General features: G+C 44.6%; 2 protein-coding genes across 8 annotated transcripts in view; both read left to right on the top strand.

Moving 5' to 3' along the window:
* PLEKHA1 (pleckstrin homology domain containing A1) overlaps nt 1-5,639 on the top strand; it is a 31,391-nt gene extending 25,752 nt beyond the window's left edge. For 3 of the 6 annotated variants that reach the window (XM_066190779.1, XM_066190778.1, XM_066190780.1), the window contains exon 12: nt 3,024-5,639. In XM_066190779.1, the coding sequence (XP_066046876.1) occupies nt 3,024-3,356 (333 nt within the window). In that variant the 3' untranslated portion in view covers nt 3,357-5,639. Of the gene's footprint in view, nt 1-817; nt 923-3,023 lie in introns of all 6 variants that reach the window. The other 3 variants (XM_066190783.1, XM_066190781.1, XM_066190782.1) reach the window with 3 other exon arrangements.
* A 5,306-nt stretch (nt 5,640-10,945) lies between these two features.
* Nucleotides 10,946-24,275, top strand: part of HTRA1 (HtrA serine peptidase 1) — a 32,122-nt gene continuing 18,792 nt past the window's right edge. The window contains exon 1 of one of the 2 annotated variants that reach the window (XM_066190770.1): nt 10,946-11,431. In XM_066190770.1, coding sequence (XP_066046867.1) covers nt 10,972-11,431 — 460 coding nt within the window. In that variant the 5' untranslated portion in view covers nt 10,946-10,971. The remainder of the gene's footprint in view (nt 11,432-24,275) is intronic. The other variant, XM_066190771.1, reaches the window with a different exon arrangement.

Raw genomic sequence — 24,275 nt, 5'->3', positions numbered from 1 at the left:
AAGTCCAGTAGGATCTGTCGCTATTACTAGTTCGGGAGTTAAATTAAAACTTTCTAATTCCTGTGAGGTGTTTCTGCTACTTGCTGTGTTTTGCAATCAAATGACAATGTCCTAATTTCTTTGTAACAACTCTCACTGCTAAATTATCATTCTCTATTGCTGATAGTTTATTGTATATGCAGATACAGATGAAAATCTAAATAAGAGATCTGAGCTAACACGAATTAGTTCTTGCTGTTGGAAATGCAGTGAGAACAACATTTTGCAGTACTGAACTGGGGCACTGTGACAAGTGTTAATATTTCCAAAGCCACCTGGATGCCAGCATTTCATACCTTTAAACTGTATTAGTTGTTTAGCACAAAAGGTCATTAACTTGTGGAAAGTAGTGGGAGAAACTCGGGTGTCACAGTGTCTCCAAGTATGTCCAGATGTAGCACCAGGAATACTTCACAATTCAGGTATTGCATGCTGTGTTTTTCATTTTCTGTCTCTGGGATGTTTTGTAATAAACTGAATATATCATTACCCCCATAATCTGAAATCTAATAATGCCTTTTGACTACAAATTTTCATTGATACCATGTTTCTGGTAACACTCAACCAATTTTTGATAGCTGCTTCATACTTCTAAATAAAGCTTCCTGTTACAAATTCTCTCTTTGTGGGGGCAATGAAAACACGCAGGTAACTATTCTTTCTGTATGCTTTTTCCTTTTTTTTTTTTTTTTTGTGTGTGTGGGGCTAACTGAGCAATGTAGCTATGACTGTCTGCATCACTTCTTGTTCCCTCTGTTGTCCTCTCTCCCAAGTCCAGGTGACTCTAATCTTAGCTTTGCACTGTGTTCCAGATGCGGCAGGCCAGAAGGCTGTCGAATCCTTGTATACAGAGGTATACATCAAGAACTGGTGAATGCAGCACGTATGTGGGCTCTCATGGAAACTCGCCTTCTTAACAGAGGGCTAGGACTAGACACTAATTTGCACTGTAAAACAAACTAAAAAATAATGCTACCTGTTGTCATTACCATTACTGAAAACTAACTCATCAATAATAACGTTCACTCGCAGGTTTGCGCTGGTTTTTTTCTTGCTTTTAAAATGATTGGAAATTAAAACCGCCAAAAGCACTGCTTATACATCAAAGCACAGTAAATACTTAAACAGAAGTGATGTGATGTCACTTTAATAGGAAAGTACTAAAGCTAATTTGCATGAGAGTTCATATTTCCATTTTTACTTTACATTTGTTTTGAAACTGCGCCAAAGCAAGATTAAATTGAAGCTGCCCACAAACTAATACAGATGAGTGCACACAGAACATGCACGTTGTAACTCTAGGATTTGGAAGGGTCTATAGTAGCCTGATTTGCATGGCTTATGAGGTCTCTGCATGAAATGATTAGTTCAAACATAAAAGCATTTTATGATAATGTATAATCAATACACTGTCCAAAGCAGGGCACCTTAGGAGTAGTGCAGCAGCACAATCTCTTAACTGTGAAATTACAGCCAGTGTGGGTAATAAAATCTGAGTATCCTTCAGGGCAGCTTAGCAAAAATTCAGAGATCTTGTCCTAATACCCCTTTTGTCCTGTTTGGTGAAGTAAAATTAATAATAAGAAGAAGAACAGTAGGTAAATCAGTGAATCACAAGTTCTCCTAAAGCAAGCTTCTTTCCTTAAGTGGAGTGTCAAGTCAGGTATGAAATAAGACAATGTAAATGATGTGAAATTCTTTAGTGAAACTGAACACCAGACTCAAGTCCAAAAAGAAGTTGCACAGGTTCATCCAATAACATTAAGCTCATTTATAAAAAGAAATATGGTAGTACTTGGCAGAATCCGTTTTGGTGAAATTTATTAATTCATCTGTCACAAGAATGTCATAACATTCTAAAAGAAACTGAAAAACTTTGGAGAAAAAAAAAGTATTTAATTTAGGATGTCTATTTGCATCTTGGACACACATCTGTGATGGGTTTGGGGTTTGTTGTTTTTTTTTTTGCTAACAAATGTGCTTGAGAAATGCTTTGATTTGTGTGTGCACATGGGTTGGCAGATTCCTTTAGTTCCTGGACTAACACCGGTGATGGCAGAACTGGCAGCAGCTGCAGCTCCTAATGCACACACAGTTCACTGCAACGTCACACGGCATTTGGATCAGAGTGTTTCAAACCCAGCACTGCTCAGGGATTTGAGACATCCTGGCAGAACTGATGGATGCAGTGCCAGAACCCAAGGAACTTCTTGTTCCTGTTCAGGAGGTCAGGCTATCCCAGGACATCCAAATGGCATTCCATGCCTGTGCTTCGCACAACTAAATCATTCCTGGGTAGTCTGGGGCTTGTTTCTGTCAGTAAATAAATGGTGGAAGATAATTTTGATAGTTATGTAAAGGTCAGCAGAAGAATGATAATAAACACAAAACAGTAACTTGAATGGAAGGAGTAGCTTAAGTGTCAGTTTCTTTTCTAGGTCATTAACCTTGGAAATTTTTATATAGTCCTGATAGCTTAAAATTTTTGTTTGGTTTTCGGGAGAAATTGGTATCCCAAGAAGAGGGTACAGTAAAATGTGCTTTACTTCAGGATTCAGGATACAAATGCTTGATATATGGATAGGTCTGAATACATTTTTCTTGTGGAAAGATGTGACTTCCAATGATCTTTAAAGTGTGCATCTTCAAGAAGTTGTTTAAGAGCTTATTAAAATGAGGAGCCTCAATTTGCTGGACTATATTATAAAGTCTGCAGAGCTGCTGTGCTTGATTTAAAGAACTCAATTTCATTAAATGCAGCAGCTGATGTTGCTGTCACATCCTGCTGTGAGCTCACCCTCAGTAAAGCAGTGCCTCGAGAAGGCACCTGCCTCCTGCTGCCGTGGCTGATGCTTCGCTTGGTGTATTTTCTGTCTCCATTTTTGTTTATTATTTTTTTGTATTTGTCAGTGTGTAATCTGAACCTGCATCTTTCCAACGTGATGTCAGAGACTTTATCTGACAACATCCCCTTCTTTTCCCAGGAGCATCCCGAGTCTTCTCCCGACCCCGGCCATGCTGTCCGTCCTGCCGGCGCAGCCGCAGCCAGCTCACATTCCACAGCCCCTCACGGCAGCCCTGTGGCCCCAGCCCCTCAGCACAAACCCCCTGCCTTGGAGAAGCGAGGATTTCACGAGTCTTTTACCAAGGCCAAGCCAAGGAGCTACAAGGTCCAGGCTGTCGCTCCAAGAGAATCAACTCCCAAAGTGACTGACCGGGGAGGCCCCTGGGAACCCCGGAGCAAAAATGGCACTCAGGAACAGGATCCTGGCCTTGTGGATCTGGATGATGCAAGCCTTCCAGTTAGTGATGTGTAGGGATTGGAAGCGTTTGGAGAATGATCCATTTGTTCGGTCCTTTAATTTCCTTGCTCGGACTTTGAACCAAAGAAAATTCCAGGAAATGAGAACAAAAATAAAATTAAAAAAAAACAAAACGAACCGGAGCACTGCTGTTATATATATGTATGTGTGTGTGTTCCTGTGCACACATGGGTATATATAATGTGTTTGTGTGTTGCCTTTCAGCTGAGGGTCAGAGATGGACCTTAGGCATTTTCTCAAAGCCTGATAGTAAATCACTTACTAGTGATTAATCCCTTACTAGGGAGGGGCCAAACTGCACAGTTTAGGAAAAAAAGGAACCAACCCAAAATGCATTAAAAAGAAAAAAAAAAGTGCTTCTGCAAGTAAGCAAGGCACCAGCAACTTCTAATTCCTAATCTGGCAGATTTACTAAATTTGCAACTAATGCTCTGTTTTGGAGAACTTGTTGCCAACAAATGTGATTATTTAATTTCATCTTAAACTACAGTAAGATTTTAGGCATGTATGAGAATTTTTTCTCTCCGTGACTTTCAGATACCAGGAAATGCACAAAGTGTTTCTTCTGTTCTTTAGGATCAACGGTGTCAAACTGATTTGTTATCAGAACAAGAATTCTGAACTCCCTTGGAATTCTAGTTATGGTGCTGTAAAATTTCCACTAAAATAATATTTTGAATAGTCAGCTTATTTTTGATGCACTCCTAAAGGTGGGTTATAACTTTTTGCACATTTGGATTTCCATGGACTGCATGTAGTGGTGTTTTGGAGGGGGGAGAAGAGGATTTGGACTTTGGAATTTGGACACTTTAGATCTTTTTAACTAAGTAGGGTTTATGTTGTGTTACATTAGGCTTTGCAGCGATTATGTTTTCTTAAATGTTTAAATGTATTGTTTGGTTACTGTTTTGAGAATGATTTCCTTCCCAGTGCTTTGTGAGCAGTTCTTGTTTCTGTATTGATCAGTGGAAGAGCTCCTTTAGTTGTGTTGTTATTGGTACTGAACTGTTCCTAGTCCTGCAGTCGTGGCCTATAACTTTTGGTGCACTAAGAATCTGAAGTGCCTGTGTTTTCTCTCACATTGTTGAAACACTTTTGGGTTAGTGATGTACACAGACCATTCTGACTGGGTTTGAGCGTTGGCTTGGAGTTGCTCTGAATGGCATAGTTTGAAACAGCTCTTTAAAACAAGATTTATGCCAGGGGGTACCAGTGTTCTGGTGTTGCACCCACTGCTGTGCAATATGTGTTCTTAAAAAAGTGAGTATTTGTTGTTTGTGTACCTTGTGTTATGGGGCATCAGTGATGCCAGCGAGGAGAATCTTTACATTTCAAGTATTGGATTAGATGGTGTGTACTTTTCATCATTTTTGGAAAAGAAAAACAACATTTGCTTTAATCCCAACCCCACAAATATCTCGTGCTGCTGCTTACTGTGATCCTGATTGTCCAGCTTTGTGAGACTTTCTTTGTCTACTGGAACCTAAGACACATATCAGGCAAGTCCATCTTCTGTCCAACTCCCAAACTGACTTCCTGCCTGAGAGATAAGGATGGCTTTACCACAGCAATTTGTTGATCCCAGGACAGAATAATTGGTGTCATCTAAGAATGAAATATAATTAATTGCAAAACCTTAAATTATATCAGCACCTTCTTTTGGTTTTGGTTTATTTTTTTTTTTTTAATCCATAAGCTAACTGACCACTGTCTTAAGGCAGTGGTGTCTGTAAATTACTGGTTTTGTTTGACTTTAGATATATGTGAAAACTAGCACAGAATTGGAAATTACTGTAAATGTCTGTACTAGTATTGTAGGTTTTAATTTCTATAAAAAATAAACCATTAGCTCTTTAAAAGCTTATTTTTTCACAAGTACATTCTGTGTGGAAGACACTTTGCATTGTAATATTTTTACTGTAGTCTAACATCTGAAATCACTTGCTCTGGTACAGCTTTCACACTGCATGGTCATTTTATTATATTTTGGTATTGGCAATTTTACACATTGGGTGGAGGTAAAGCAGCTCCATTATGGAACTTACCAAAAGAGGGAAAAAGAGAAAAATGAAAAAAGAAATGAACTACTGTTGTAGTTCAGTAGCATAGGGAAATATTTGTGGTTGGTCACTGTCAGGGTCTCCTATTTATCAGTACTTTTATAAATCTATGAAAATTGTTAAATTATTTTAGAAACAGTGCTGTAAATATGTCACATTTAAATTGTCAATAAATCAGTTTGGGTAACTTAAAATAACGTCTGGTTGAGTTTCTTTGCACCATGACAAGTATTTAATCAGAGCAATATATTCTTTTTCAGCGTGTAAGAGATCAGATTCTCCTTTATCCAGCCATAGCGTCTCTAATTCTTCCAATCTAGTCAGGCTGTGTAGGCTAAGAATGAAATTGAACAGACTGAGCAGATTTTTTTTGTGCTGTCCTCAGTTTCTTCCGTGGAAGTTTTATGCAAGGGATATTGATAAATAACATCCCAGGGGAAGAAAATGTAAGATGGATTTTTCTGTCTTTATACTGATGGGTGGGAAGGGTTCTCTCTCGGAGATGCTCTCCTGAAATACAGCCTGGACACAATCACCCAGATTCCACTGCCACCACCTGGCTGGGCACTCAGCCCCTTCGCTGAAGAGAAAAATCAATTTATCCTGTATGGCAACAGTTTAAAACTCACTGTGTTCAAATAAAATACTTCCAGAAAATAGAATGACTGACTGCAGTGCACTTTCCTGGAGGCAGCTGCTGAGGGGTGATGCTCCAGGGTACAGTTTAATAAAATGGAATAGGCCTTAATCTCGTGGAATATCAGGATGGCAGCACCACCTAGGGGTCACATTCTAGCTTTAAAAATCAGTCGAGTCTAGTACTAATTTGCTTTTAAAGTGTATTTCATACTTAAAAACTGGAGAATCCAGTTGTTAAGTCACTGGACTGTTCCAGGTTGGTTGTGGTGGAGGTTTTTTGGTAGGGTTTTTTTGTTTGTTTGGTGGGGGGTTTTTTGTTTGGGTTTTTTTGTTGCTGTTTTGTTTTGTTAGGTGGTGGTTTTGTTTTTGTTTTGTTTTGTTTGGTTGGGTTTTTTTTTTTTTTTTTAGGTTTTACAGTAAGTATTGTAATGGATGGAGAAATTACAGAGTGCACCTAATATGTACACTCTGAAGGTGTGGAACAGAAATATTACTGTCGTTTTAACAATTCCATTTTAGAGTGAGAGGGAAGAAATGAAGGGGAAATATTGGATAGGGAGTTTTTTAGTCTAAAAGTTGAAATTAAAGCAGTGAAGCCCTCACTCAGCTATGTGTGGTTTTACCTTTTAACTGCTTCATTTAATGTCTTAATAATCATCTGAACTTTGTAGAACAGCCTACATTAATAACAGAATAGACAGCCTAAATTAATTGATGGTCCAGGCCCTTCTTGGGCTGCTAAAGCCCTTCTGAGGTGAAGTGAAATAGTGAAATACTGAGAGCAGCTCTGGAAAACTTAAACCTGAATCCTGCCCTGTGAGTTGGGTCTGCCTGGGTTTTTCTCATGAGATTTTCCGTGCAACCTCTGAGGAAAACAAACCGGTACTCATTTGTGAAGGCACTGCTAGTGGCGCAGTAGTTGTTGCACGCTGCCCTTCCAAATGTCACTTTTGACGCTGTAATTAGGGATTTGCATTTCAAGCGAGTGGAATTTTGCGTATCGGGATGCGCGGTGAACGCATCTCGCAGGAATTCCAACCACTCTGTCGCACCGCGTTCTCCCGATGGCAAACCGAGCACGTCGGGACACAGAGTCACCTCTGCCCTCAGCTGCGAGTTGGCGGAGCAGAATTCGGGTTTGTTTTCTATAAAATTACGGAGTTTCAGCGCTTGTTTGACTGTGTGCAGTGTGCTACGTGCGCTCCTGCTGGTAGGTTTGCCCTGGGACGGGAAGGAAATGCCACCTGGCCACAAAGACACACTCGGTGCAGATTAGCAGTTGTTTCTCGGGGCAGGTCGCTTGGCTTCGTGTCAGGCTTTACAAAAGACACCCTGATGGCTCATTTAGTTTGTAAATTATGCCAGCAGTTAATGCTTGTCAAGCGCCAGGGCTAGATTGTATCAGGAAAAGAACGTGGAGTTTTGAATTCCCTGGTGAGAAGCCATTCTCTTTCAAAGCAGTGGCATTTTTTTTTTCTGAATGTAGCAATGAATCTAGTATTTACAGCTTTGTTTTTTTCTTTAAGGTTTTGTAAGATTTCTCTTGTTATGTTAAAGTGGAGAAGTCCTGGCGTTTTGGGAGGTGAGAGTAGGGATGTTACACTTTTTCCCCAGAAAATCGGAGAGGAAGGCATGAAGCAAATTATGATAATAATGAAGCAAACAGAGAGAATAAAGCTAGAAAACTTTTCTGCAAAGTCCAAGATGTTGCAGTTTGCTCAGCCTATCAGCAGTTCAACCTTCCCAAACCTCCTTCATCCTCTTTTCTGGCCAGGACCCTTCTAGACTCAGACTTTACCCTGTTTTCTCTGGCCAAATGTGCCCTTTTTTCACCCTTTCCTGGCTTTCCCCATTTCCATGTATGCCCGGGTGCTCCGAGGGTCCCATTGCAGGGCAGGGCTGGCACATCATCCCTAGATGGCACAGCATCCCTGGAACCCCGACAGTAGTGCCCAGAATTCCGTACCTCCAGGAGAATTTCTAGCGTGTGATCTCTAGGTGGAGCCTCCTATCCCCCGGATCCGTTTGAAAAGCAGGAGATGAGATATTTCACCACGGAGACTCCGGAGTGTGTTTTTCACATCACGTTTTTGGCCTTTCTGGTGGCTAATGTCTGCTGGCTTGGGGAACTGTTCTGTGCCAGGTGCAGGAGGAATAATAATTGCTGGGTGTGCAGCTCCTCTCAGGTCTAAGGCACTTCTACACAGATCAGATTGACAATTAACAAATCTGTTTTCCAGTGAGCTAATTTATTAACCTCCCCCAAAGACTGAGCTCAGTTATTCTGGAAAGCAAGGCGTTTATATTCAGATTTTGTGTACCTACATGACAACTATAAAATTAATATCATAAAATACTATCTTTTTAATACTTAATAGAAGATTTACATTCTTGCCAAAAAGAGCCTGAAGCTGATGATGCTGGCTGACGTGGAACCTGGAGCTTTCCCACTGCGTGTAATTTTTTCCTGCCTGTGGAGATAAGGGTCCAGTGACTTCAAGCAGTCAGTGATCTGACCACAGCAATGTGAGAGGAGAGCAGAGAGCCTTTCCGGGCTGGGGAGGATGAAACCACACAATAATTCACTTATCTTTGAATATTTCCCTCCTGCTTCCAAATGGGAGTTCATGAGATCTTTTCCTGAATCTGTTTTTTGGGGTGTTTTTTCGTTTGGTGGGGGTTGTTGTCCGTTTGTTTGTTTCTTGCTAAAAGCTCATCAGCTTTCCTTAAAGACTTCTCTTCATTTAAAAAGGGGCTAAACCCAAACCAAACAAAAAACCCCACAAGCTTATAAAACCCCAAAGCCTATTAAAAGTAGTCGATAAGCAATAGATAATTAATTTACTTGGAAACATTTTACCATGCTACCTATCCATATATATGTATATAGATATATATATATATCCCCCATATATATATATATAGGAGCATATATATGTGTATATACATGTATGTATACATTTTATACATTTGAAAGATTTTTGACTTGTAAATATTTTCGAGCTTTTTCTTAGACTTGTTAACGCAAATGATTTTAATGTTAAGACAATTTTCTGTGAATTGTTTAATTTTACTGCTTGGGTCGCTTCTGAAATCAGGTGATTCTCCTGAAATCTCTTTTCTTGCAAAGCATAGAAGTTATTGGAAAACTGCAGAAGTAAAGATTTCACGCTGGAACCTTACCTGGGAACATTGAAATACACGTGGTTTCCAAGGTTCAGGTACTAACCATCAGTTTAGTAAGTTTTGCACAGAGTTTGATAAGTTTTTATGGTGTTCCCTGGAGCCATTTGAATTCTGGTGCTTGGGACGCTGATTCTACCTGCTCACGTGGCTCGTTAAACTTTTCCTAGGAGAAATTTTTTTGAATTATTCTGTGTTAATATAGTTGCTGTCAAGTTCAATTCCTTGGTCGCAGCTCATCTAACAGTTAGTAGCATTTCCTCTTTCTTAATGGGTTGTAAAGTTCATTAGCCGCTTGGTTATCGGCGCCTGATAAAGGTACACTTAATTATAGATTGGGAGTCAGTTCAAAAGTTTAATCGGCTTGTAATTAGGAGAAAAAAAAAAAAAGGCTTTTCTTAGTTTCCAGCTCTGTTAAACCGTTCCCTCTCAGCTTTGGCAAGGATGCCCTGTCCCTCGGAGTGCACTTGGTTGTAATTAAACCTCCTTTCAGCGGACCTTTTATGTGCCCAAAGAGCAGATGGCAGAGAGGCCGCTGTCCATAGGTTCTGGCCGGTGCCCAGCTGCCGGATAAATGGGATCAGCCTGCCTGTGGGATGGTGGAAAACGACCTTTTTTTTAAAATTATTTTTTCTTTCCCTATTATTATTTCGGTTGATTAACCTTCTGCTAGTTGCTGGTATCCACCTCGCCCTGCGGCTCTGAGCATCTCGGGTGAAGCTCGGGGCCGAGCAGGAGGTTCGGGAGCATCTTTCCCTTCCTCCCATCCCCCGGGTACCGGCCAGCGCCTTCCCGAGCCGGGAATCTCACGGGAACACCGGCCATTCCCGGTGGCGATGCCTGATATTTGCATTCATTTACATATAATTAATGTATCGCTCCACTCCTTCCGCCACGGCGCCGGCCCAGCGCTCCCCCCACCCCCTTATCAGCTGCAAACCTTATCAGCGCTTGCTTTGGATTGTTTCCCCGTAATTCATGAGGTGGGGAGGCGTTCACACCCCCCTTTCCTTGTTTGCGGGAGCGCCTTATCAGCCTTTCCCCCCCCCGATCTTAATCTGCATGTCGCGATTTTGGTGCTTTCACCGCTAAATTGCCCCGCAGCGCCGGACCTCCGGCGGGGGAGAATGTCAGTGCCCCGGACGGGTGTCGCTGTCCCGGGGCAGGGGTGTCACTGTCCCGTGGAGGGGATGTCGCTATCCCGGGGGAGAATGTCGCTGTCCCTGGAGTGGTGTCGCTGTCCCGGTGGGGGGGATCTCGCTGTCCCGGGTGGAGAATGTCGCTGTCCCGGGGGGGATGTCACCGTCCCGGGGAGGGAACCTTGCTGTCCCGGGCTGGTGTCGCTATCCTGGAGGGGTGTCATTATCCCGGGGAGGGGATGTCGCTGTCCCGGGGAGGGGATCTCGCTGTCCCGGGTGGGGAATGTCGCTGTCCCGGGGGGGATGTCACCGTCCCGGGGAGGGAACCTTGCTGTCCCGGGCTGGTGTCGCTATCCTGGAAGGGTGTCATTGTCCCGGGGAGGGGATGTCGCTGTCCGGGGGTGGTGTCGCTGTCCCGGGGGTGGTGTCGCTGTCCCGGGGGGGGGCGGTGTGGGGGTGTCCCAGCCCGGGGGGGGCCGTGCCCGCGCTCCCGCCCCGCCCCGCCGCGTCTCTCCTTAAAGCGGCCGCCCGGCCCCCGGCGCGCTCACCGCGCTCGCCGCCCCTCGCCGCCCCGGAGCCGCCGCCGCGATGCCGCTGCGGGGCTGGACGCTGCTGCTGGCGGCCCTGCTGCTCTCCGCGCTGCCGTCGCTGTTCGCCTCGCCTCAGCCCGCCTGCCCCGAGCGCTGCGACCGGTCGCGCTGCCCGGCGCTGCCCGCAGCCTGTCCCGGCGGGCCGGTGCTGGACGCCTGCGGCTGCTGCCGGGTGTGCGGGGCGGAGGAGGGCGAGGCGTGCGGCGGGGGCTCCGGGCCGCCCTGCGGAGAGGGGCTGCAGTGCGTTCTGCCGCCCGGAGCCGTCCCCGCCTCGGCCACGGTGCGCAAGCGGGCGGCCCCGGGGCGCTGCCAGTGCACCAGCAGCGAGCCCGTGTGCGGCAGCGATGCGGTGACCTACGCCAGCCACTGCCAGCTGCGGGCCGCCAGCCGCCGCGCCGAGCTCCTCCGGCAGCCGCCCATCATCGCCATCCAGCGCGGAGCCTGCGGGCAGGGTGAGGGTGAGGATGAGGATGCGCGGCGGGGGGATGTCCCGGGGTGCGCGGGGAAAGCGCGGAGGTTCGGCCCCATCGTCCTCATGCCGGGTCGGGTTCCCCTCGCCGGGAGGAGGGACCGCGGAGAGGAGCCGGAGACGAGGCTTGGCCGCGGCTCAACCTGAGAGCTCCGGCTCAGCCAGAAACCGGATCAGGAATGCGGTTTGGGAGCAGCTGCCAAGTGCAGGGAGGGAGAAAACTCTGTACCAGACTCAAACTTATCTCCCAGCCCCCGAGGGGTGATGCCGGGCTCCAAACCGGGGGAAACTGGTGCAAACCCTCAGAAGCGGGTACGGCTGCGGACCCGGGGCCGGCTGCGCGGCTCCGGCAAAGTTTAGAGATAGAACTCCAGCGCGCTCCTGTCCCGGCGCTTTGTCACAGGGAAATGCCCCAGGGAATAAAGCCAGGAATGCAGGAGCCGTTCAGATGTGATGCAGCAAAGCGGGGGGAGCAGAGCAGGCTGCTGCCTGCCTTGGCCCGGCTGAGCAGATGCGCTCTGAATAATAAAAGACTTGCTGGAAAGGGAGAAGCCTGTTAACAGCGTGTTGAGCTCAGTGCAGAGTTTTGTGTTTGTTTTCGTTGGGGATTTTTGAGGATGGAGATGGCCGCCGATAAGTAACAATGGATGGCATTTCTCCTTCAGCGTTCTTTAGTTGTCAGTGGTGTCAAACCGAATGTAATGTGAGCACTCGGAGAGCCGCCGGACGGATGCAAATTATTTGTAAACGGTGTAAAAAGGCATTGTCAGGTTACGAAACGGTGGCTCAGCAGCTGGAGCGGCTGGGCTGAGCAGCCCGGAGAAGTGTTTGGTGAGTGCAGGATGTGACTGACACAAAACGGGGCAGAGCCGTGCCGGGATAAGCAGGGGATGATCGTCACAAGATGCAGCCCCTAATACAGGCTGGATTAAACCTCGTAAGCCGAGGCTGTGTATCCCTTCCAAGCTATTCAGCATCATTAGGGGGTAACGTGTAAAAATTAGCATGAATTAAGCCTTTGTTTCTGAAGTGGTAGTCATTTTTAGTAAGTCAGCGCTGTTTCAGTGAGGATTAATTCTTTTGGTATAAGTTGTGTCATTTCTGAACTTCCTTTGTTCTAAAACACATCTTTTTCTAGCCTCAGCCATCATCTCTCCAGCAGAAAAGCAATCCGATGTATAGTGGCTGTGTGTTCAGCCTACAGATGAAGCTCACAGCTTTGGTGTCCACACAATCAATTTTTTGTACCCCTGGTTGTCCCCTCAGTGTCAAAGCTGTGCTGTGCTCCATGGCACGTTGCTGGCATTTGCTGACACTGGAGACAATCAAACCTTTCACACAGTTTCCTGATGCCCCGTGTAAGACAATGCCTTGTGATTTTTATTCTCGATTCATGAAACCAATACTGTTTTCTCAGCCCTTTCTGCTGAACGTTTGCAGAATTGGGGCTGTGTTTGAGCTGGGAGCAGTACGTGCCTCTGGTGGGGGATACAGAAAACGCACAGGCTGCACAGAGTCCCTGTCCGGGAAAGCTCTGCTGTTGTAGATCCATCAGGAGTAATTCCAGACAATCATTTTGCCCTGTTGCACCTCTGGAACAAAAAGAAAGCACTGGAGAAGCCAAGCAGTAGCACATGTTTGTCCCCGGATGGGAGCAAACATTGCTACCAGCACAGCTTTTTTTGATATGTAAAGAACCTGAAATAAAAAGGGATGGGGGGTAGGCTGTAAATCGATGTTTTGTAAAAGCATTGCCTAATATTTGGCTCTCTAAAGTAGTTGATTTTCAATTTTATTTTAAATTCATCATCAGGAGTGCTTTTTCTACCTAAAGATTGAGTTATCTCTAGCCATTTTCTTCATAGTAACACACCCATGTAAATAATTTGGTCAGTATAATGCAGCAGCCTAGGGAAACAAAGGGATGGGAACATAGAGAAAGTGTTTGGAAAGAACTTTTTGTTGTTGTTTTTGACCTTCACAGTATTTCAGTAGCTGGTCAAGTACAGCGATGTGTATATTGATTAAATGAAGTAAAACTTCCTGTCATTTTCAATTTTCATCTACTACAGTCCGCTCCCAGTGCTGGTGGGGTTTTTTTTGCTTGTCAGTGATTCGCAGGGAATCTCTTTGAATACCAGCTGTATTGGAGAGGATGCAGCAGAGGCCAGGAGCAGGTTGCTCTGGCTCTGTGTGCATGAGGGGGATGATTCCCTATGCTAAACGAGCCTCAAAAAACTCAAACCCTTCCCAGCAATGTCCAGCTGTGCTGTGCCCACAGCATAACCCTGTTGTGTGCCCTTTCTGCACCAGCCTGGACAGGCCTCCTGAGCTGCAGCTGTCACTAAAGAAACCTCCCCTTTCCATCAGAGCATGAGAGACAGGAGTTGCCAGAGGATGTTCAGGCCTGCAGAGCCCGTGCTGGCACAGCTCTGGGTGTGTTGATACCATTGAAAATACAAAGGCACAGAGAGAAGGTGAATGTCCTCTGGGCAGAAACTGTGGCTGTGTCAGAGCATCCCACACCCAGGAGCGAGGTCAGTGCCACGACACCTCGGCATTCAGTGGTGAGGTTCAGCACGCTGGGAGGATGTTTTCTTTTTCTTCTGCAAATATGTTTTTGGTGGCCTTAAATCCCTCCTGCCGACCAAAGGAAGAAGGCTCAGCACACATCTTAAACCAGGCTTCATTCCCTTCCTCGTTTTTCCCACAAGTGTTGGCAGGCGTTTTGGGGCAGTGTGCCCTTCTCTCCACGTAGTTCTCTTCACACTGTAAAATATGAACTAACCTGGATTTCTCCTTTCCTCAGTAACCCGAGGAAGAAGAACGTTCCTTGTGGTTACTCTCCATTTCGAACTATTTTCTGCCTGGTTTTGAGCTGGTTTTATATGTTTTCATATTTTTTATTAGGTTTGCTCTGTCTGATGTGGTATCCCAGTGAGCTCAGCAGCCCTCGGCTCGCTGGCATCTGTTACAGGTGCCTCACACTTCGGTCCCAGGCATGCTCACACCACGATGTCACATCTGGGCTTTGATGGGAGCTCTTATGGTTTAGATTAAGCAGCTCATTACAGCCTGATTGTCTGGGGAGAGGGTAGAGGTGGGGGGTAACTCTCAATCTAGAAAGCTGTGTATCACTGAGATACAGACTTTGCCACTTCATCACCTGATTTCACAGCTCTAGAGACAGGGAGGGGGAAGAAAAAAAAAATCGCTCAGTTTCTTGCGAAGTGCCTGACTTTGTGTTTTGAAATGCACCAGGCAAAACTGCATCCAAGTGTCTCTGTGTAATAATCTGGCAGGAGAAAAGGACCTCTGCGGTCAATAACCCATTTGTCATTCACAGAGTCCTTCTAAAACAGCCTGAGAGTGAGCTCAGTGCGGCAGAGGATGGGCAGGAGATGGACCTGCCTGCATTCCTGCGCCCGATGGTGCTAATGGGGGCAGGAATGAGCCTGGAATAATCGGGGCAGGGACAGAAACTCAGCCGGGAAAGCTGTGAAGGTTGGGAACTCGGCCAGACATTTATCAAGAGGGAAGTTGATACTGTTGTTCTGAACAAGGCTTTCAGCTCTTTCCCCGAAGATAATAACAGGCACACGGTGGTGTTTTTATTATTATTATTTGTGTGCTGAAGAAGTGTTGGGAGACTTTGGCAGGTTACTTGGCACGTGCCAAGTCTATTAAAAACGACCCAGGAGAGGAGCAGGTTTTTGGGGTCTGAGCGCACAAATGTGCATTCCAGTGCTGCTAAATTTAATCTCCTCCCTCAGCTGCTGTTTGGGTGGTCTGAACATCATTCTTTTCCAACTTTTCCTCAGTCTATTTTGCAGCAGCAGGAGAAGGGAAGGAGGGAGGGAGGAAAAGAGGCAGCTGAAGGCAATGGAAATAAATAGCAACATCTTTCCAGAAGAGAACCAATTCCCAAGTGTGGGATTAAAAATCTTTTCCAAAGCCAACTACTCAGCTCGGAGAGGAGGCCACTGTAAGAAGTGGTTTGTCAGAAGAAGCTCACCTTTTCCCCTCTCCACATCTAGATTTCCTTCCTGGGGAGCAGGCAGTAATTTTGCAGTCTCCAGACTTCAAACAGTCAAGTCAGTAAACACAGATTTGGAAAGATTCAATCCTTTCATCTTCTGGGCTTTGAAATTTAAAGGTACCTGTGGACTGGGCAGGAATACTTGAGGCCATGAGTAAGCAGCAGGAGTGTTGTTAAGCAGATTTGGATGTGAGGGAGGCAGCATATCCCGAGCAGCTCTCAGGCTCTGCTGTCCAAGAAATAGGAGAAGCTGGAAAATATTTTTCAAATGTGAATTTACGTGTGCTTGGAGTGAAAGGAAGCAACGTCAGAAATAGAAGCTGGGGTATTGTGGAGCTTCACTTGTGTTGTAAATACAGCCATTTCTCACTCCCAGAAGCTGCTGGGGCCTCTAGGATCTCTGGCTGGACTTGGCAGTGAGTCCCACTGCCTTTGTAACTGGGCCCAAGTGAATACCTGACATTATTTTGGAGGCTGTGCTCAGGATGTAGAATAGAAGACTTTATTTTGCCTTGTGGATGTGGGTCATTGTGGCTCCCAAATTGGTTGTCCTGCTTCAAAGAGAAGACTATAACTGAAAAATAAGCCTCCACTCCCTTATATCAAAGGGCCATAAAATAATTTGTCTTATACTAATGGATGTTGACCTTATATCTGTAGGTAACAGGAGAGTTATAATATCTTAAGGCTGTGAGACAGGACACAGGTGAAAAGTTATTTTAAAGATTAGTGAACTGAGGAGATTTTTGCTACCGTATTTTACCAACAGGAGATGAATTATGCAGGGAGGCAGAGCAACTCTTGAATTTCTGGGTTAATATCAGACACCCTGGTGCACCGATAAGGTGAAGCACAAGGCTGGAGGTCAGCTGGGTTGTGCAATTTGTTACAATTGCTCCGCCAGGAGCTTGATTCTGGAGGGGAAAAAATTGGAAAAACAAAGCAAGTGTGTGTTTCGTGTGTGAGCAGATGCATTTTCCTCTGCCTTTCCTGCAGGCTGGCACCAGGCTGGTACCTGGCCCTGTCACTGTGAGCAGTGCCATTAAAACTCTGTGTGGTTCTGGTTAACCAATACCAAACCTCCCTTTTTTCTCTGCCACCTTCTCCCCATCGAGATTTCTCAGTCTTTCCATCTCCTCACTCTTGTAAAGCCTTTTTTTGTCAGACAAGGGGGAGGGATGTGCAGTGAATAGTTTCTCCATCCCCTTTTGCAGAACTGCTGCTAGAAATCCCAATGAGACAGAGCTGTGGTGCTTAAAATGTTTCTGGTAGCACTTGGATTTGCACATATTTTTGTTGCCAGACAACTGATGGATAAAATAACCCTTATTAAATCTTGTAACCGTGTACAGAAGTTACCCAGTGGTCTAAAATTTGAAATATTTTCTGTAGCAGGGGGTAACATTAGCAGGAGCTCTTAATATTTTCCAGAGTGCTGTCATTGCCCCATTTCACCAACAGTGAATCTGGGGCAGGGAAAGATAAAGAGCTTTGCTCAAGGTCAGCCAGCAGCAGAGCTGAGAGCAAACTGAGCTTTCATGAGTCCCTGCTCAGTTTTCTGCACCTTGCCAGCGTTGCTGCTCCATTTTCCATTACTTTTCTTTTCCATTACTCTATTTCCCTAACTTACAGCCTGCAGTTTTGGCTTTGCCCTGCTCACAGCATCGATGATCTGTCGATTTGCATCGGCAGAAAATTTTCTTGGAGGAGGGAAGGAGTGGGCGGACCAAGCACTGGGAAAGAAGAGAAACCCAAACAAGTCTCTCTCCTCCCACCATCCCACCCCCAAAATAAACGCAACCCCCGAGGAATCTCATGCTTCAGCCTTTGAGGTGGTTAAGGGATGATTCACTCCTTTTTCCAGGACAGCACAGGCACTGTTTGGAATGTCTGCCCTTTATCTCTGTGTAGACCTCAATTTATGAAGGTAAAGCTTGGCTGACCCTCGTTTTCTTTTGTATTCAGACATTAAAAGTGGGCAAGCAGAAGCCACTTATAAAAGATGAAAAATACTCCGATGGTCCATAAAACAAAGCAGGATAGGTGTTAATAGATATGAATATCAATTTTTAATTAGCCACTGTTGATAGGGGAGCAGTGAATATAATAATTAGATCTCCAGATATCTTTGAAAAATGCATATTTGAGAGAGTGAAATTGAAACCTGCTGTCCTCTAAACCTTCCATGCGGCACTACAGGAGCAGCAGGGCTCTGTGTGACAGTGGCTGCCTCACCAGTGGCAGTGCCACCCCCTTATTGCACCTCTCCAGGTAAGGTGGCAGAAGGAACAGCCACATTACCCCAGGTTCATTTCCCAGCCACTCACTGATTTCTGATGTCTACATTAAAACAAATCTGGGTGGTCTTGGAGTGACTCTTGAGACAGATGTAGAAAATACTGCCAAAGGCTGACAGACTTTTCAGGCTGTTGAGGTTTTTGCAATGTAGTTATGCTGGGTTCATGTATTGTACAATTACAACACCCCAGAGTAAGAATGGTGTCTGTTGTATTACTGTTCTGAGGGTTTTCTATCTATTTTTCCTATAAATTTGATCCTTATTTGTATCAGCTCCATGTCACTTCTAAGTCCTGCCACAGCAAAGTGATGAAATCAATGCCTTCTCCAGCTGCAGAGAAAAGCAGCATCTTAGGAAGCTTTTCATAGGCTTTCCCCTTAAGAGGGTTTTTTTTCAGACTAGAGAAGTTTAAGAAGCATGAAAACAAGAACTTGTTTTTATTCCCTGGTGTTTTCATACCAGGGATCCTGGAAGTTGAAGCTAAGTCTCTCTTAAGCGGGGATTTCTTCTGAGGATGCAGTGTGAAAGTTTCTCACATACTTAAAACGAGATCTTGATGGGTTTATAATTTTCAGAGGAGTTCTCAAGATCAGACAGCTGCTGGTTACATGTGGGATATAGGAATTACCACACCGTTGGTACTTAATGGGCATTTTGAGGTTATTTTGCTGGTTCTCTGCCTGTAGTGAGTTGGAGCTGGGAGGTAAAGCAGGGTGATGACCCAACTTGGAAGGCACACAAACTGAGCAGGGCTGGAAAAAAAAGGAGAGGAGAAATTATTCCTGACTCATCTGTTGTATTTTCAGCCTTCTGCAGAGAAGAGAATTGTCTGCTTTAACCTGTTGGCTGAAATACTCTGCTCCTCTGTCTGCAGGAAATGGGGCAGACTCTTTTCCATAACTACCTGACTTACATTTCTTAGTGTTTCCAGCTCAGGCAGGGCTGCTGTTAATGATAGTTTTGAGCTCAGCACTCTTTGCCCTTGTCCTGAATTGCTCTTCACCTTTATTCCGTGTGTCAGAGCATCTCCCTGCACACGCTGCCTCCCCTGCTCATGCCACAGCTGGTGCCTGTGCAGGGCACTGCCAGCCCTGCTGGCACGGCCACCGGGGCTCTGTGCCTTTGTCAGAGGGCTTCTGGCTCCCAATTAATTTGTCATCTCGGCTGAGCCCCCCTCAGCATTGTATTAATATGGCAATGCTGCTGCAGGAACGGCGTGTTCCCGCTCCCAGGGCTGCGTTCCTCCTTCCCTTCCATTCCCGGGGCTCCAGGCCTGCCTGTTTATGCACAAGCTGGGTTTCCTCCCACCTCACCGCTGCTGTTTACAGAAGGAATTGCAGTTTCCTGTTGTTTTAGATGGAGCTGTCTCTCCTCCCTGGATTCCTGCCCTCCCTGCTGACACCCAGTTGCCTCTGAGCCTCATCAGCTCAAAAGTCTGGTGGTTTTTGCTCCTTGCTGCTGTAGCTGTGAGTCTGTTTTGCAGGGGCGGCCAATGCACTTGGTTTATGAAGGAATTTCTGGCATTCCTGAGAGCTTTTATGTACATATTTTCCCGCTGTGAGGTTCTGCAAGGGTTGCTAAAGGCCGAGATTGTTCCAATCAGATAAAATAGGGGTTATGCCCATTTTAGAGCTAAATCTAAGACACTAAAGCACAAATTGCTTTTCACAAGTTGCATGGAGACTGAGTAACGTGGCTTGGACCAAGACGTATCCATCCAGGATGTTCCTTCTCTGCAGAACCTTCCAATCCTGTGACCTGTAGTAATTCAGCAGCTGAGTTGTAACAAAGATCTTCTGTATCTGATTAACTTCCCACTTATTCTGCCTTGTAGATAAGTGATAGGAAAAGTTCCCGTTTGGCTAAAAATGAAAGTGTAAATCTGAAATTGTATCAGAACTTCTTAGAGGAAAGCTGTGGGCATGTTACCTGAGGAATTTGCCCATTGACTGTTTTCAGTGACAAGGACATCCTGAACGACCTTGGTACTGGATGCCAAAGAGATCTGACTCCCACTGAGAAAGAAGCTGGACTAAAGAGGCTGGACCAAAGTTCTCTGAAGGCTTTGCTTTGCAATTTCATTGTCTTCAAATAATTTTTGTTGCTGTTTTATAAAAACACGAGAACTCTTAATGTCATTCTCCCCAGATAACTTCATAATTCTTATTATCACAACGTGATCTGGCTTGGAAGGGACCTCAAATCCCATCCAGTTCCACCCCCTGCCATGGGCAGGGACACCTCCCTCTATCCCAGGTTGCTCCAAGCCCTGTCCTACCTGGCCTTGGACACTTTCAGGGATGGGATGTCAGACACTGGTAACATCCTTGTGTTGCCAATATCTGCTTTTACTTATTCCTACAACTGGGTTCTCAATACCGTTTCCTTTCAAGCTCTTATCAGGACAAGCATTAACTTGTGGCCAGTAGAGAACGAGTAGAATATCATTTAAAATGTGAAACTTTTTCACCTTTATTTTGTTACTCAAACATGCTTTTGTTCTATGAGCGACCACACATTGCTCTGAAAACTGTCCTGTGTTACTATTACTTTCAGAGCTGTTCTGTTCTATGAACTTCGTGTAGATTCCCTGTTTTGTTTAGCTTGGCAGCTCTTTAGGGTTCGTTTAAAATCGGTGATTAAAATGAATGAGTTTCTGCTTTCGGATTAGCAGGGAAAATACAAAGTCCTTGTTGAAGACTGCCAAGAAAGAATTGATCATCTAAATATTATGATGATGAGAATGGACTTCAGTTTCCCTTTGCACGTGTGCAATTATGCCAAGTAGCAATTTCACTTAAAATCCTCACTTTAATCTTGCAGTGGTTCTTGTTGCAGGAAATATTTTAAGTGAAGACCAGATTTGTGCAGTTTACTGTTTGGAGAGATTTCAAGCATTTTATTCTTCCATTATTTAGGGCTACGAAAATATTTTTGCTTTTAGGGATGTCACAGCAATAGAGACTTTCCTCCCACAGATCTGGGAAGTGTCTTGAGTTTCTGCATGGATTATACAGGGGGAAAAATAACTGATGCAATAGCATCTGTATTAACAAGATGCTGTGGTTTAGACCTCTCAAAATTCCCTCCAGTGACCTAAGAGCTGCTCTTGAGCAAATTGCCTGTGACACGTAGAATGTTGTTCCTTATTTTCTTAGTGTTTTCATTGTGTAATACCCTTTTTCTGGTGAATTACACAATTTATCCTTGAATAGGAAGTGGAATATTTAGGCTTGCAGTTTTCTGTAATTTAAAAAAAGAAAGTGTGGCAGCAGATTCCCACACTTTTTCCTTGTCTCTCTCCAGCAGGGCTTGCTGAACCCCCTGTCTTCAGTGAGCTTGAGCACCTTTGCTGGAGGTTTTTGGTGGGGTTTTTTTTGTTGGTCGGTTGGTTGGTTGTTTTTTTGGGTTTTTTTTGGTTTTTTGGGTTTTTTTGTCTCCATAGTCAGAGGTTTGATGGTTTTTCTATGGCATGAATGGAAGTTTGTACAAACAGCGGCGGCTGGAGTTTTATTTGGGAGGGTGGAAGTTCTCCAAGGAAAACTTGGTTTGTGGTTTGTGTCAGTAGTCACCGGTTCTGGCAGCCCGGAGGTTTCATGAGCGCTGGAGCTCTTTTGGTTTCGTTCTGCAGAGAATCCCAAACCCAAGCCATGCTTTCAAACCCCTTTGTGTGTGTCTAAACAAGCGCTGAGTGCAGAGGGAAATAATCACCTATTTTCAGCAGCCTGAGCCGTTTAAGATCTTCTGTTATCTCCTAAACTGCAGCCCTGCAGTGAGGGTGGCACAGAGAGAGTTGCTGGGATGTGCCTTTTTCCCCCCTCTAACCATACCTAAGACAAAAAGTCCCATTAAAAGGGATAATGACTTTGCTTCTTACTTCAGTCAGTGGGAAGGTCCTGATGAAGGACAGCAGAACCTCCTTTTTAAAAAGGGGGAAACGAGTGACAACAGGATGGAGAAAAGCCCCATGCCTGACTGAGATGTGCCCAAAGCTTGGTTTGAAGACCTGCTCTCTTCTCTGTGCCAAGAGAAGTCCTTCCAGAGCAGCAGACACAGCTTTCCCAGCAGAAGGGGAGAGGTTACTCTGGTGAGATTTCTATCTCCAAAGCATCTCTTCAGTTTAGCCCAAAGTAACCACCAAAAGCAGCATGTGTGAGTCGTGAGCATCATTGCATCGGTGCCACTTTGAGTAATGACCTAACCAGAACCCAGATCTTAATTTGCTTCTTGGCTCCTCTTCATGAAACCAAATTACTTCAGTTGTTTACAGCGGGGTGTGCTTTTTTTCATGGCTTGGTACTCAGTCTTGCTCTCCTAGCAGTCTGTTTACTGATTATTAGCCCTGTTAATGCCAGTTGGCAGAGATTTGCCTTCTCATTTCAGGGCTGGCAGCCAGCACACCTTTGAAGTCTTTGAAAAATTAGTTGCCTTGGGAATTCTTCATGCTACGACCTATTTATATTTTGGTTTGGTTTTGTTGTTCTGGGTTTTTTTTGTCATTAACTGAATTCACAACAACCGTCTTTATAATGCCATTAATAAAGGCTTCTTAGCCGTGCTCGTGGGCATTTAGGGCATTGTGCAATAGTTCAATAAAAACGTTACAAAACACAATAATCACAGCATATAAATAGAAAGAGGAGCAGTCTGGGAAGATTTGAACGTCAGAGCCTGAAGGTATTTAGGAACTAGAGCTTTATTCAAGCCCAACTCTCAGTGATTTAGAATCAAACCAAAACAACGCCACCCCCACAAAAAAAAAAATAATAATAATAAAAAAAAATCTCCCCCAAACAGAAAACAAACATTTTCTACTAAGGCCCTGAGCTATTACAGCTGGAAAATAGATGTGTAAGAGAGAAGAGGAAAGTACACCTGGTGAAGTTCTCAGTTTCAGTGCTGTCTTCTACAGCGGCTGTTGATGGCCGGAAACTGCCCTGTGGTGGTTGAGGAATGAGCATCTGCCCATATGAAATTTGTAAGCTTGGTGTTTTTATGGCCAGTTAGGCTTCCACGTGGTAGTTTGTGCCTAGGTTCAAATCTTAGATACAATTTCACACAGAGGTGGTTTCTTGTAGGAAAGATCAGTGCAGCTCTCAGCTCCCCGTGTGTGGCTCAGTAATCCCAAGGAGCAATTAACTTAGTTTTTTTCCCTTCATTATTCTTTAGTTCGGCGATAAAAGAAATATTTCAATGTATCAACACTTCTACTACAGCCTTCAGATTTTATGTTGATGGTAAAGGCCAGTTCACAGGAATTTTTTCCTGAATATTCATCAATGAGTTCATCAAGATTAGTACTTTGACTGTTGTTTATTTGCTTTAAAAAGGTATGTTTTCGATTTAAATGGGCAGCGGTTCAAGAGCAGTTGCAAAACTGTGTTACACAATGCAGGAATTCCTAATACATAAGCAATAGGCAGGCGTGGCCAGCTGCTGGGAGCTTTTTGGGTCAGTATGCCATGAATTGGTGTTTATTATCTAACTTTTTCAAAGTAGGAAATTCTGAACTTTTTTTTTTTTTTTTTTTTTTTCACTCCGCAGTTTAGTTTGGGACAGCATGAGGAGGTGGATTATGGACAAAATACTGTTTCCTCTGAAATCCTGGCTTTTGTAGGCTCCAACTCCAAGGGAAGGCAGCTCTGGGGTGAAGTATTAACAGTCACACCATGTACAGCCTGGGCATCCTTTTTCTTCTTCAATGGCTAAAAGCAAAAAAGATTGAAGGCATGAAAAAAAGCTGTGCTTTTCCTGTGCAGTTCCCTCATCCGTGGAGTTTGTTTTTTTGGTGTTTTTTTTTTTTTTTTTTTTTTTTTTTTTTTTTTCCCAAGGGCAGGATGTGACCTTTGGATTTCTACAGCATTGCAGCTGAGATGAAATCATTTTATAAGCAGTGATCAAAAAGCATATCGATGGCTGCAGCAGTGCCCTGTGGGGTTTTAGCCCAGCACCACGTTAATCCCATCTGATAATCTGCCTAAGCACCTATTTAGTGCAAGTGGATAATTCCAAACTGCATTTCTTATTGCAGCAGTTTCCCAAAACTGTCCCTCCTATAACTGTCAGCTTTACAGCAATGACATGACTTGTTTGATACCGAATATTTCTAGTAGGGAATATAAATCATTTGGTAAATTGACATTTCTCAACCAGCAAGCCCTTATGCCTCTGTGGGGGAAAGCCTAAGGGCAACAGCTCGTGTGTAAATCAGAAAGCACTGAATACTCTTGAGGAAAACAGCGAGGTGAGGATAAAGGTTTCCTGGTTGATGTTGCTGCTTCATAAAGCAGATAAACATTTCTGTAAACAGCGCAGCGGATTTTGTTGTCACTGTTGTGGCTGCTGCTTGTGACAGGCTGCATTTAAAAGCCCTTGGGGTGCTTCACAGGGTATAAATAAGAAAAAAAAACCTGCTCTTGAGTGACAGATGGTGTTTGGGCGGAGCATGCACCCTTCTGATGAGGGCAATGTATGCTGGTTGGCCTTGGGAAGTCA

The sequence above is a fragment of the Chamaea fasciata genome, unplaced genomic scaffold, assembly GCF_029207755.1.
Source record: "Chamaea fasciata isolate MVZ Bird 193981 ecotype frontalis unplaced genomic scaffold, bChaFas1.0.hap1 SCAF_9, whole genome shotgun sequence".
Classification (NCBI taxonomy): Eukaryota; Metazoa; Chordata; class Aves; order Passeriformes; family Sylviidae; genus Chamaea; species Chamaea fasciata.
This window is presented reverse-complemented; position numbering and strand designations above follow the sequence as displayed.